Here is a 13,652-nt window from a genome sequence, read left to right on the forward strand (position 1 = left end):
CGTCGGGCGCCGCTGGTTGCGCATCTGGCGCCAGAGCGCGCCCCCTGCGCTGTGCCCGCCGCAGCCGCGGCCCTGGGTTGGTGCTCTCCGGTGTGCCGGGCGCTCTCTCCCCGCGCGGGGGCACTAGAACCCTCGGAAGTGTCAGGCACTGCGGTGCATTTTCCCAGTTCCTTTTTAAATGACTGCGGAAAAAGAGACTCTTCGAGCCGCAAATGGGAAGACGGATTCTCAGACAAGGCTTGCGAAAGCTCCGCAGCCATCCTTTAACTGCGCCCGCAGAACAGTTACGGTTTGTCACCCGACCCTCCGGGATCGCCTCGTTTGTCCCTAATGAGACCCTGAGGCCCTGCTAGTGCTGGGCGTCTCGGTAGCTGGATTCCTGTCGTGCTCTGGGCAGCGCGGGCGCAGGGCAAGCGTTCGCGCACACCCGCGCACACACGAAAACGCGCAAGGTACGGCAGGGGAGCAAGGGCTCTGGGTGACACGCATGGGGGTGGGCATCGCGGGGAGTGAAGCTACGATCTGGGAATGGCTGCATCCTGCCAGGTTGACGGACGAGAGAAAATGACGCGGCGCCACACATCGGACAGGCCAGGGTTGCGGCCGCGCATTTAGGGAACCCAATACGCGTCAGGCGCGCTCCTTTGCCCTCACAAGTCTCTATTTCCCCGGCGTGTGATGCCAGAAAACAACAAGGAAAAGACCTGCTTAGAGAGCTAGAGTTGCATTTGGAGACTACCCTTCCTCTGTAAAAGCACCAACAGAAAGACCCTCGGAAACCACGGATCCCCAAATAGGTGGCCCGGAATGGGGGCGGTTATCCTTGGTTACCGATGCTGAACACGTTTTGGTGTGTACAATATTTATTTATTTTTTAGGACAGCTCACCCTCCCTTTTAGGCAGGATGGGAAAGGAAAACGCAGCAGGGATAGAGCAGGGAGGGAGGATTCCTATAATAAGAATCAGCGCATTTTTCAGAGCTGAACCGAGCCCGGTTTCCATTTCAAAAAAGGAGACAGACTCTACTGCGACTGTGGAAGAGATTACGGTGTGAATTAGGGACTGGTAGGCGTTGAGCGTCCAAACAGTCCATCTCGGAGGTACCTGGATCTAAACACACACACACACATACACACACACACACACACACACACACACACGAGGCACGCGCGTCTACATGGCCAGGATGTGTGCGTGTATGCGCGTGTGTGAACTCCCACATGCTGCTGCTGTCTGCTCCTGACCAGTGGCACCGATGCCTGCCTCCTCCCTGCTCGCCCCCAGATTCCCCTCCCCTCCCTGTTGCTTTTGTCTGGAGGGTGTTATGGGTTTGTGTGTGTATGAGCGTGTGTGTTTTTGGATTTCAGACTAATTTTCTGGAGTTTCTGCCCCTGCTCTGCGTCAGCCCTCACGTCACTTCGCCAGCAGTAGCAGGGGCGGCGGCGGCGGCGGCTCCCGGAATTGGGTTGGAGCAGGAGCCTCGCTCGCTCCTTCTCTCCTGCTCTCCGCGCTCAGTGCCCAGAGACAGGAGGAGCCTGGACCCAGGCGCCGTCGGCTGGCGGTAGGCGCCGGAGCCCGGGTGAGCAGCGCGGACAGTGCCCTCCGTCGTCTCGGCCCTCACTGTCACCCCTGGGCGGCGTCGGCGGCTCACCAGGTGGGACCGGCGGCCGCGCCACCTGCCCGCGCCCCCTCTGCCCAGCGGCAATGACAGATTCTGCAGCATCATTCAGAGGCCCCGTCGCGGAGCCATCGCTGCCGGCAGTTCCTTCTTCCCCTTCTAAGGGGTCTTCTCCTGGCCTGTGCCATGGAATCCTGTCTCAGGAACCCTTGCCCTCTCTCCCCTACCTCGACCTCAGGCTTGGAAAGAGGGTGGGCACCTTGGTGGCCCCAGCGGCGTCAGTGCCATCGAGGGGCAAGTTTATTTTTGGGGTGGGAGCTGGGCACTCATCCATCCAATCTCCCGGCTGGGGTCCGGGCGGGGGTGATGCGAGCGCGGACCAATTCGTGGCGTTTGGGGTCCTGCGCTCAGTCTTATGCGTGTCTGTTTGTCCTCAGCCCCGAGGTGTGTCCCGAATCCCAGGGAGCCTCTAGCAAGAAGCCTGCGCCCAGAGAGTCCCGGGAGCGCCGCGGGCCGGTGCCCGACGCGCTGGGCCATGCAGTGGCGGCCGCGGCGGAGCTCCAAGCGGCGGCAGCGCCCCCTGTGAGACGGCCCAAAATGCCCCGGCGGCTGTGAAAGGTGCTGCCCACCAGGACACAGTCAGCCCCCGGACACGCTCGGCTCTGCTCGCCCGCAACCAGCACGGAATAGAGAGAGCTGCGAGCGCGGCAAAGACTGCCCAGCATCGGCAGGAGAGGCCGGCTGGTGCAGCCCAGGGACACGTACTCAGTCTGACTCGGGCTGGCACTGGCGGCAAGGGATGTCGTCCTGGATGAGGTGGCATGGACCCGCCATGGCGCGGCTCTGGGGCTTCTGCTGGTTGGTTGTGGGTTTCTGGAGGGCCGCTCTCGCCTGTCCCACGTCCTGCAAATGCAGCGCTACTCGGATCTGGTGCAGCGACCCTACTCCTGGCATCGTGGCGTTTCCGAGGCTGGTGCCTAACAGTGCAGATCCTGAGAACATCACCGAAATGTGAGTTCCTGGTCATCTTTCTCCTTCCTTCTTCCCTGGCCCGTAGGGCTAGGGCTAGCCAGACCGTCCGTCCTGGCCGTGAACGTTGTCTCAAGTCTGGAGAGAAGTCAGAAATGAGAGTTGCAGGGCTGGGCCATCTGTCAGTTACCTGTCTGTTTCACTGGCTTGGGGCTGATAACGCGGCACGAAGTTTAAAATAAGTTTTAAGTATACATGTCAATAATATATATTATTGACATGGAAGGCATTCCATTGCACTTTGTATTTCAAAGCCCTGCTGGGTGTACTTTAGGATTTCCATATGCAATAACTTAGTTTTGGATATTTTTGTTTCATAAGGTGCAGTATGTCTGTTGTGTTAGGAGAAGTTCCAGTAATATTTACTAGAAAGGAGGTTAAGATAATTAACTTTTTGAAATCTGCTGAAGGAGATTAGAGACCCCGTTAACATTTTTTCTCTGAGGTTTGGCATTCACCAATTTCCCTTTTAATTTTATATATCAGATTTTCCTTAGGAGATTGCATCCAGAGATGGCCTTGAAAATGATCTGTAAGAGGAGAAGTTCTGAGTGTTGAAATGCACTCACTCAAAAGAGAAAATGTGATCGCTGGAAGCCTAAAAGCCTGGTCTGATTTAATTTGGACTTGACTTCCCAGAGATATAATTTTTAGACCATTTGGATTATAAATCTTAATTGCCCATTGAATATTTTCCCAGGACTAGGTTGGATGATCAAGCAGTGTGTAGTACTCAGATGAATGCTGCCTTAAGCGTGGGATCCCATACACCCCCCGGGAATGTTTGAGCTTGTCCTGATCTGATAGAGAAGCAGAATTGTGCATTTCTATCCTCCTCTTGTGATGCCTTGTGACAAATACATTTCCAAGTAGAAATTTACCAGTCCTTTCTCCAACATTCCTGTCACCTCTTTTACAGGTGTTTGTTTCCTCCCCGCTAGGGACTTTGCCATTTCATGCATTTTATAAACATGAGATTTTATTCATCCTTGTAGAGAGTTGTAAGGCAAAGTTTCTCTCGGGTTTCCTTATGGTGTTTGATACTGAGATAGGCAGCCCTGAAAGTAGGATTTGGGCTGTGGCCTTCCGGTTGGCAAGTGCGCATGCATTCCCCAACCCCCAACAGAAAACGCACACCCTATTTCTGCCAACGTAGTTGACCAAGATAACCTGTTTTTTCATGTAAGTAAGAGACCTTCTTAGTCTCTGATGTTTGTTCTGCTGGTGATGCTCTGTTATAAGGCTCGGGCAGGAGTGACAACAGAACACAGGGGGCACATGCGGGCCTAGCAGTGCTGAGATGTACTGGGTGCAGCCAACTGTCAGGTTGAATCCAGGATGCTTGAATCTCAATCTTTTTGGCAAGGATAGCAGCAGACAAGGCTGGAGCAGAAGGGTGGGTAGGACCCCAACTGTCCTGGCCCTGAGCTAAGCTGGTCTAGGCTGGTCAGAGTGTGTGTGGCCTTTTGTCAGGATCTGTGTCTTTTTCATGAGATGGGGTGTCAGTGGTCGGATGGAGGAAGCCATGTGGAATTCAGAGCCCTTCAGACTATTTTGAGACCGTAGGGAGTGCCTTCGTGCTGTTTTGCTGCTGTTGTTTTTAAATTCTGTATTACATGACAGATCTATAAAGAAAGAGGAAATGAGATACGGCTAATCATTTTCACTTTAATGCTTTTTTCACTTTAATATTTTAAGGCCATAATCAGAGAAAAAGAAAATAAAACTCTTTTTAAATTAATAAGTATTATTTTAAATCTTAGTGGTCCTAGCTGCCTGATTTATATGAAATCAGTAGATTTAAGCAGAGCTTTTTTTATATCAGTTCTCACAATTGCTGTCGTTTCTTATATCTGATAGCAGGTGCCTACTTTTCAGCTTTTTACAATTGGTTTTTTGGTTATATTTACCAAAGCAATTGTCACGGTTATTTATTGAATCATGCCACTCCCAATATCTACTCTTATATTTTTCCTTTTGATTGAAAAATTCATTGAGATTGATTGAATTGAGAGTATGTGGGAATAAGTGTTCAGGATGGGGAATTAGGTTGGTAGATGTGAACTCTGAGAAAAAGTACATTTCTCTGCTCTGTCCCTTAGCTTTGATTGAGCCCATTCAGTTTAGGTCTCAGGTGTCTTTATCTATAAAATATATCAAAATCCTTGTTTAGAAAGAACTTAGTATAATTATTTTGAATTCTGCTGTTTTGATATCAAAATGACATCAGTGGATGAGCTTGTTTCATTCTCATCCTTATATGACACCATCTGTGCTCTTTATCTTACATATTAATATTTGCTTGAACAGCCTTTAAATTTTTGGCCATTGGGTACCCACTACAGTTGAAACCAAATTACAGATTTTTTTTTGAACTTTATTAGACCCAATGGTATTCCTAACATAACCTGTTTTAAAGTTATGGTTTAATGGTGTTTAGCTGAACTTACATGTTTCTATTTTTTTAAAAAAATAGGAATAACGTAAGCAAATAAACTGATTATAATGTGCTGAAGCAACAGTTTACTGTATCATTTAAAAATGGTATATCTTTTAATGTCTATATATTGGGGGAAAATATAACCACTGTGCCTTTAGAATTCAGAGAGAGGCCATGGTAGAGCATTTCTTAAGTATATGTATTGATTAATTAAGGGATAAGGTTTTTTTTTTGTTTGTTTCTACATGCGTATTTTAAGCAAAAGTGACATTTTATTTTCAGTCATTGTTTGAACCTATTTTATTAAAAAACTCTCCCATCACAGTATCTGTCTCCTACACTTTACCCACTAACATGATCTGGATCTAGAGCTGTATCTCTGTGTCCACAGATATACATCACACTTACCCATTATCACACTGCTGATAAGTTCCAGCTTTTATTTGGAGATGGTTATACCAAAGCTGTGCTAAGTTCAATTAAAAACCATACCATTGTCACATATAAGCGGAATTAAAGAGTAAAGCCTGTTGTTGGAATTATGTAACCAGCCATTTAAGTCTCAGTTTTAGCAAGTGCCAAAATGCATTGCAAAGGACAAGTTCTGTCTCAGATAAATAATGAAAGGCACGGTTAAAATGGGGCATTTGTTTATTTATTTTTTTTATTGCGGTCAAAAACATATAACAAAAATTACCATCCTAACTGTTTTTTATTGTACCATTCAGTAGTGTTAAGTATATTCACGTTTTGGTGAAAGGGCATGACATTTTTTCTTGCCCATATTTTATGAAGACCAATGATGACCTTTTTTCTCTGAATTTCTTGGGCGATAGTCTCTGATTTGGGGGTAATGTTTGGAGACAAGTCTAATAGTTTTCCTCTTAGTATGACATGGATAGAATTTGCAGCTTTTGCTGCCAGAGCTTCTATGCGCAATTCGGTGTTGGCTTGTTTAAGCAGCTGTAATGTTAAGTCATTAATGCATTGATTTTGGCCCTCTCACCTTAGTAAACTTTTCCATTGCAATTAATTGTACTAAAAACCACCACCACCACCACCACCACAACAAAACAGTTCTGGCATTTGTAAAGATTCAGTTAAAGGCACCAGTTTTTATTACTTTGCTATTTACTTCTAAAGTCCCTCCGTTGGAGGTTCTAGAAGTTTGAATTGTGCTTTATGTGTATTTAAGAACCACAGAATCAGTTTTGAGTGTGGTTACATAAGCCACACTGGACTTGTTAATAAATAAGGGAGTCTAATGTATATCATTCATTATTTAATATAACTTGCAAGCTGGAGTTGAAAACATGCTGTCTTCAAAGTGAAGGTATTTACAGAATTCAGCTCAGTACAACCATTTGGAAGTCGTCTTCATTTCGTACCTTCCATCTCTGCATAATGGAGGTTTTTATTACATTGGGTCAAAGAATTGAAAAGCCCCGTGACCCTTCTGACCCTACTTTCTTTCACCTCCCCCTCTCCATCACCTCTCATTGACTATCCGGGAAAATGTGTTTGATTTTTTTTTCCTTCTTCTCCGAAAAGTGATATTTCCTTATGGGAATTCCGAGCACTGGTGGTAAGAGAAGAGCCTGGGTTATATGTTAGTACAAGCAAGTAATGGGAAGTCCAGATAATGTGGTTACAGCTCCCCAGCATTGAGTTTAGCTCTGTTTAAGATCTTTCACTTTTTTTTTTTTATCCCATAAGCCTCTGTTTGTGTCTGTTTCAGTATTCCCTTGTAAAGACGTTTACTAAGCTGAAAAGTTGGCTGTTTGAACAGCTGAGAGTTGAGGTCTCTTTCTCCCTAGGAACGTTCTGTATGATCTCTTTGACTATATCTAGTTTGTAGGAGTATAAAACCTAGAGTTTTTTGTTTAGCTAGGGAAAGGGAATTGCATTTTTTTCTTTTACTTTTTTTCTTTTTTTTTTTTTTCGTTTGGTATTAAGTAAGTGCCTCTGGTTTTAACTCATTGCTCTTCTTGTGTGTTGGGGAAAGAAACATTATCAAACTGTGATTGAATACCATACACTGACATTATCCCTGATGAACTTTGCCACTTTTCAGGCAAGCTTATAAGTTCAAAAAATACAGAGTGGGATGTGGCACTGAACCTACTGTCATTTGAAACAGTGCCAAGTTTTGCTTTTCCTTGACGTGTATAAATCAATAGGATGATTTTGGGGAGAGATTATTTAGGAAGGGCAAATTTTTAGTGGTTTGATGTGTGTGAGAGAGAGCAAAGGAGAGCAACTCAACCTTGGATTATTAATAGATGATTGATCATTTTCATAATCTACGTGGTTGAGCTAGTTTAAAACAGAAATCCCACCCTGCACCCTCCAGGTGGCAGCGATCTGAGCCCTGCAGTGGCCTGATAATTGTAGCTCTATATTTGATTACTGATTGATCTCCATTAAAAAAGGCAAAGATCCCACATCATCAGGGGGCCTTCTCACCATTTGGTTGGCTCTCTGGTCTGTCCACAGCATTGGGAAGTCATAAATATTGGTCTGGGAGATGAAGGAGTGAAAGCTTGTGAATGTTATAAACCTGGGAAGAAAAGTAAAGCATAGGTATGAAATTTACTTTAGAAAAAACAAAACAAAACAAAAAATCAAAACCCAAAACCGCATGTGATAGAAAGGTGGTGTGGAATTACCTGAGCTGGAAGTGGCTCCTTCAAGTCTCTGGGCCTGAGCTTGTCAGATGTAAACCAAGGGCTTTGGAGGCAATGCTCAGACAAGTTTCTCCTGGCTCTGAAGTTCCACAAAGCTTCAGTTACGGAGGTAATGCGGTTTATACATCAGCTATAAAGTAAAGGGTGGTGTGGAGTGTTCAGAGCCTGGCAGTGTGAGAGTCTGAGGACTTTTGGTGTCATATGTCACACGTGCATATTTTCAGTGTCTGCTCCGAATTCCCCAAACTGTGTCTTTTTAAATACGGGCTGCTAATAGGCTGCTGGCATGTTACTGCTGGGCTGATGAGGCTGAAGTCACAGGGTCACTTAGAATCAGGACCACGGAAGGAGAAGGGCTTAGAAATGCTCTGCTGCAGCCCCCTCTGCAGGACTTACCATGAAGTGAGTCACCTAAGGCCATGATGCATTAAAGACATTGTGGGGACTAGAAGTGCTTTCGCCAAGCATCCAAAGGAAATGCCTCGGCCTTTACTTTGGGGGTGCCTCCCCTCCCTTCTGTGTTCTTGGACTGAACCTGAGTCCAGCCAGCCATTTGGGAAGCATCGGAGATATGAAGACAAGTATAGTATGGCTAAGACTGTGCAAACCGGTCTCTCCTGGAGACAAAGCAATTAAAAAGTGCGTGAGCTGCTAATCCCAAAGAAATGACTTTATCTTCAAATAAGAAGTAATACACTTTTTGTTTAGTTTACTGTGTTTTACTCTTTTCTTTTAATTTCAAGTCTCCCTCTTCACTAGGAAATTCATATAAAAGTCAAGCTGCAAAGAAAAGCCGTCATGAGTTAGTAGCAGTGAGGGACAGTAACCTATGCCTGCTGGGTCATCTTGGCAGGCTGGGGTTGGAACGAGGGCAGAGCAGACAGCAGAAGGAAGGCCACTGCCCTTGCAGTCTTTGCGACAGTCAGGGCTGGTTATGTAAGTGGAGGAACCCACAGCCCTTTATCCAAAGTCTGCTTTAGCTCCCATGAAAGAACTGTGGCTGGAGAATACTTACTCTTTCCTACCTTCTTTTTTCCCCCTGGCTTCTAATCGCCCCAAGATTGATGGCTGAGCTCAATGGCTGAGCCAGTGGGCAAGCTTAAGAGTTGTTGACTCACATCCAGAATTCATTTTGCTACCATTTTGTGTGTTGTCCATGCACTAAGGCTTTTGCAGTGACAACACGTTTCTGAGACATATCTTTGGTTTCACACAGGGCTTCTCCCCAGGGTCCTAAAAGGCACTGTATAGACATCTGCTTCTTTAAGTTTCAAACCTCTCTCTGAAGTAGGTGGGAAGGTCTTGACAGCCTTGGAGGGACAGTCAGGTTGATTGGCGTTCCTGGGGCTCTCTGGTCAAGCAGAGTGTAATTTGGGTTAGATCCCCATGTAGTGTCTCGCTTAGGGCTTTGTCTACTCAGCCCCACTTGCCCAAATTTGGCCTTGAGAGCACAGGCAGTTTTAAGAGGAGTGTATAGATTCAAATAAATATTCACAAGTGAAACAGCATGGCAGTGGGAAGGAGGTGGACTGGCATGTCATCTCATGTCTTTCCCTTTCCATCATCATCTTCTATTAGAAGATGTATTATATACTATTAGAAGATAAGTGATTTGTGTGCCTGTAGGAATATGGTATTTTCTAGTATGAAATAAAAATATTAATAATTATACACCATTCAGAATCCCTTTTTTATTGTGAATAAGGACCAGTTGCTATTTAGTACTCCTACCTTTCCTGTAATCATCATATCCTAACAATTATTTGAACACACACACACACACACACACACACACACATACACACACCAGAACTCTTATTAGTATGTATACGATGTGTCTATGAATATCTAAATATATGTATAAAACTCAACTAGGTGTGGTACTTACAGACTTAGCTATCTTGAACTGTAAAATTTTCCTAATAATTTAGGATTTACTTCCTTAGACCACCCAGACTTTTTAAAAATCAAGATATAATTGACAACTATTATATTAGTTTCAGCTGTACAACACAATGATCCGATATTTGTAGTGTGAATATTGTGACATGATCACCACAGTAAGTCTAGTTGATATCCATCACTTCACATGGCTAAAAGATTTGTTTTCTCGTGATGAGGACTTTGAAGCTCTACTCTCTCAGCATCTTTCTAATGTACAATACAGTATTATTAACAATAGTAACCATGCTGTCCATTGGATGCCCACCCAGACTTGTAACTTTGTTGTAATCATTCTGGTTTTCTCTCCATGAGGACCTGATGAGGGTTTTCTCTGAGGGAAGTATGTGAGTGTCATTAGCACTTGGCTACTCAGAGACCCCTTGTGTCTACCCTTTTTGATCAGTTCTCAACATAAACAAAAATTATATTACCAGTGAAACATTTGTTTTAACAATTCTACAACAGTCTAATTTAAGCCAAAGGATATTAGAATTTTCAACCTCTGAAATGTAGTACAATCTACAAAGATAGGGTCTTCTAAACTAATTTTTGTCACAGAAGTTGTTTCTATTTCATGTGCTCCAGAATCCCTTGCTGCCATGCGGCAGAGGGCCTGGGCCTGATGGGTGCTTACTGTGGGACAGCTCGCTGGCTGGCTTCTCCTCTCCCGCCTTGGCTTACGCAGCATCTGTGCAGTGTGTGTGCAGGGGTGGGGAGTGGTGGGCCAGAGAGTTTGACATGGTGGCCTCTAAGCTCTCTGGCAAGGTATGATAAAAAGAAAACAAGCACCTCGCTCCAAAAAAACCCAACCAAACCCAAACCACAACACCCTTTGCAGTCTACTCCCAGTTTCACTTCAGAGAGCTGCCACTCCAAACTCCAAGAGTGGTATGGAAAATTTTGCTACAGGCATGTTTCCTTTGCATTCCTTAGCCTTTTCTTGTTGTCACTCTTTAGTCTTCTTCCTGTTTGTGATGGTGTTTCTTATCCCTTTCCCCACTTGCCCCTAACTCTCTCTCTTTCTCTCTCTCTCTCTCTCTCTCTCTCTCTCTCTCTCTCTCTCTCGCTCTCGCTCTCGCTCTCGCTCTCGCTCTCTCTGTCTCCCTCCCTCCCTCCCTCCCTCCCTATCTGGTAGGTTGCAAAGTAAGTCCCTTTAATGGATTGTGAAGAAATCTTGGGTTGTAGGACCTATGGGCCAATCACCATGGTTCCCAATGAATCTGGCTTGATAAGGTTAACACAGTCAGAGAGGCCGCAAAGAACAGGAACTTGTAACTGAGAGGGGCCCTGGGTGGGGAGATGGTAGGCCTCACATCCACACTCTCACAGTAATAGAACCTGGAAGCCTGGCTAAGCCATTTAATCTCACCAGCCTGAGCTTCTTTATCTTGATATTGGAGGTTGAGTCTTTGATGGAGGCTAAGCCCTGAAAGGCTCTGTGGTTCTGAATCAGTCAGCCATGGGCACTCGTGTTTCCTTTTCTGTTCGGAATTCAGCCTCGTGTTCTCCCCTGGGCCAACCCACTGCTTGCTCCAGTTGTCATGGCGGCTTAAAGAGCAGAAGTCCAATCTGTGAGTTTTCTCTGAGTCCAACTCTGCCGTTCAGGTCAGATGGCTTTGCAGGTCACCGGCTCCCTGCATCCTGGGTGGCAGTACTTCTATGGTCTCCCCTTAATCAAAACACTCTTTTATTTTTTTCTTAGAGATAATTTCCTGAACATGTACTGTCTACCTGCACTTTCAGCAATTCATCAACTAATCCACATGTTCACATCCGGTCAGACACTGGCGGCCCAGGTGTGTGTTCTGACTTTTTCAGCCCATCTGGGTCCACTTCTGTGGATGGTGGTCTGGAGGATTGCTAACTGGCTTGCGTCTGGCCAGTCTCTACCTTCTGTGACCCTCAAAGGTGGAGCTTGCACTAAAATCAAATCTCATCTTTCTGCCCATCACCTTTTCCTTTCCTGCTGGCTGGAAGAGTTTATCACACGTTCCCCAAATGTCACGTGGGCTGCCTGCCATCAAATTCAAACTTCCGGCAAACATTAGTTCAATTCAACTAGTGTTTATTGAGGACAACTGGGGTGCCACAGACAAATAAGGTAGTGTCTTGAAGCAAGGAGCCCCTGAGTAAGGGGAGCGAGGGATACATAAACATCTAATTTTAATGTAATATGATGGGGACAGTCAGTGCACATGGGAGTAAAACCTACATTTACATCATAATTGTTTCAGCTTCAGCCAGACATGGGGCCATTTACAAAGTGTTCTTCCTCCCAAATGTGCATGGTTCTCACTGTTTAATAGTGGGAGGCATGGATGTGTAGACTGGATGTGAGCAATCCCAAACCCCTACTTTGTTTGTAACCCAGCTGAGTTTTGTTGTTTTCTCTCTGTCAATTTTTAATGTTCTTGTGGGATTGTCCACTCATTTTCCATTTGAGCAAGCTGCCGGCATCTGAAACTACCTCTCCTTAGGTTACGATGGAAGGGCTGGTGCTCCTCATGGCTGAAACTAGTCATTCCACTTCTGCTACAGATCTCATCCTCTTCAATTTTTCTGTATTAACATCTCATCTATATTTGCAACCTCTTTCTCTTGTAAATATTAGAATTTAATCAGGACTAGGTCTCTCCCATCTTAGACAAGTTTTCCTTTAGCACTATTCCCTCCCACTCCCTCCATCCCTCTTTGGTCCCTGCCCTTTCCCCTCTCCCTTCAAAGCCTGATATTCGGAGACTGGTCTGTATTCATTATGTCTATTTCCTCACCTTCTAATCTTGTCTCAATCCATGGCTTCCTTGAACTCGCTCTCCACCACGGTTCCCAAAGACCTCCATGGGGCATATTTCTCTGTTCCTTTCTTGCCTGCTTTTTAGCAGAACTTGGCCTCATTTCTCATTCCCTCCCTCTTGAGCACCCTTTTCCTTTGGTGTTACTGCACTTTCCTAGTTTTCTCCCAGTCCCTCGAGCTGCTGCTTCTTAATCTTACTTGTGGGCTCTCTTTTCTCTGCTCCTTTGCTAGATGATATCCCTTGGGCTTCTGTCCTAGGGCTGCTTTTCTTCCTGGGCTGTCCCTGGGCTATGTCACCCTCATCCTCAACTTCTGTTGTCTTCTGTGTCCTAATGATGTCCTAATCATGGTTCCATCCATTATCAGTGATGATCTTTGGGCTCCTATGCCTACTGAACATACTCTTGGATATGTCATAGTGTGTCACACTTGACATTTTCAAATTAAATTTGTCGTCATCACTCCAAAAACATCTCCAGTATTCTCTATTTCAATGGATGGCACCACTGTTTACTTAATAATACAGGCCAGAAACCTGGATTCTGCCCTCTCTTTAACCCTTATATTCATTTAATTATCATGTCTTGCCAATTAATTACCAGATTTTAAAAATGTGTCCAATTCTTTTGATCTCTACTGCCTCATTCATTCATTCATCCAACAAATATTCATTGGGGTGGGCTCTGTGTCATGCTAAATACTTGGAAGATGGTGGTGAGAAAGACTGACCTGGTCATTTCTTACCAAGCTTGCTCCCCCCTCGGAGGGGAAACAAACATCAAACAAGTACTTACATAAGGCAAATAATTAATTCGTTCTACCATAATTTTTACCTAAAATGCTGCAACTTTCCTACTTGGCATCTTCACCTCCAGTCTTGCCTCCTCTCATATGCCACACTGTGCTGGAGTGGTCCTTCTAAAATGCTGATCTTATCCTGTCACCGCTTCTAATTGCCCTGTGGCTTCCCATGCCTCTTAACATGAAGTTCAAAGTTGTTTTGTGTTGTTTGTTTTTTTTTTAGTTTTAAAAGTATAAAATCAAATTGTCAATATATTGCTATATAATAAGACATATAACTGTCACATGGTCTCAAATACACAGATCGGCATTACAGTTGCTTTCTATACCAGTAGATC

The 13,652-nt window shown here is 45.0% G+C and overlaps 1 protein-coding gene across 8 annotated transcripts in view; it reads left to right on the plus strand.

The window, feature by feature from the left end:
- The first annotated feature begins 203 nt into the window (after positions 1-203).
- NTRK2 (neurotrophic receptor tyrosine kinase 2) overlaps positions 204-13,652 on the plus strand; it is a 317,905-nt gene continuing 304,456 nt past the window's right edge. For 4 of the 8 annotated variants that reach the window (XM_081067298.1, XM_081067300.1, XM_081067303.1 and 1 more), the window contains exons 1-2: positions 1,435-1,580; positions 2,057-2,630. In XM_081067298.1, coding sequence (XP_080923424.1) covers positions 2,419-2,630 — 212 coding nt within the window. In that variant the 5' untranslated portion in view covers positions 1,435-1,580; positions 2,057-2,418. Of the gene's footprint in view, positions 453-1,368; positions 1,656-2,056; positions 2,631-13,652 lie in introns of those variants that run through there. The other 4 variants (XM_081067299.1, XM_081067301.1, XM_081067304.1 and 1 more) reach the window with 3 other exon arrangements.

This window comes from Rhinolophus hipposideros (genome assembly GCF_964194185.1).
Source record: "Rhinolophus hipposideros genome assembly, chromosome: 11".
In the NCBI taxonomy this organism is placed as follows: Eukaryota; Metazoa; Chordata; class Mammalia; order Chiroptera; family Rhinolophidae; genus Rhinolophus; species Rhinolophus hipposideros.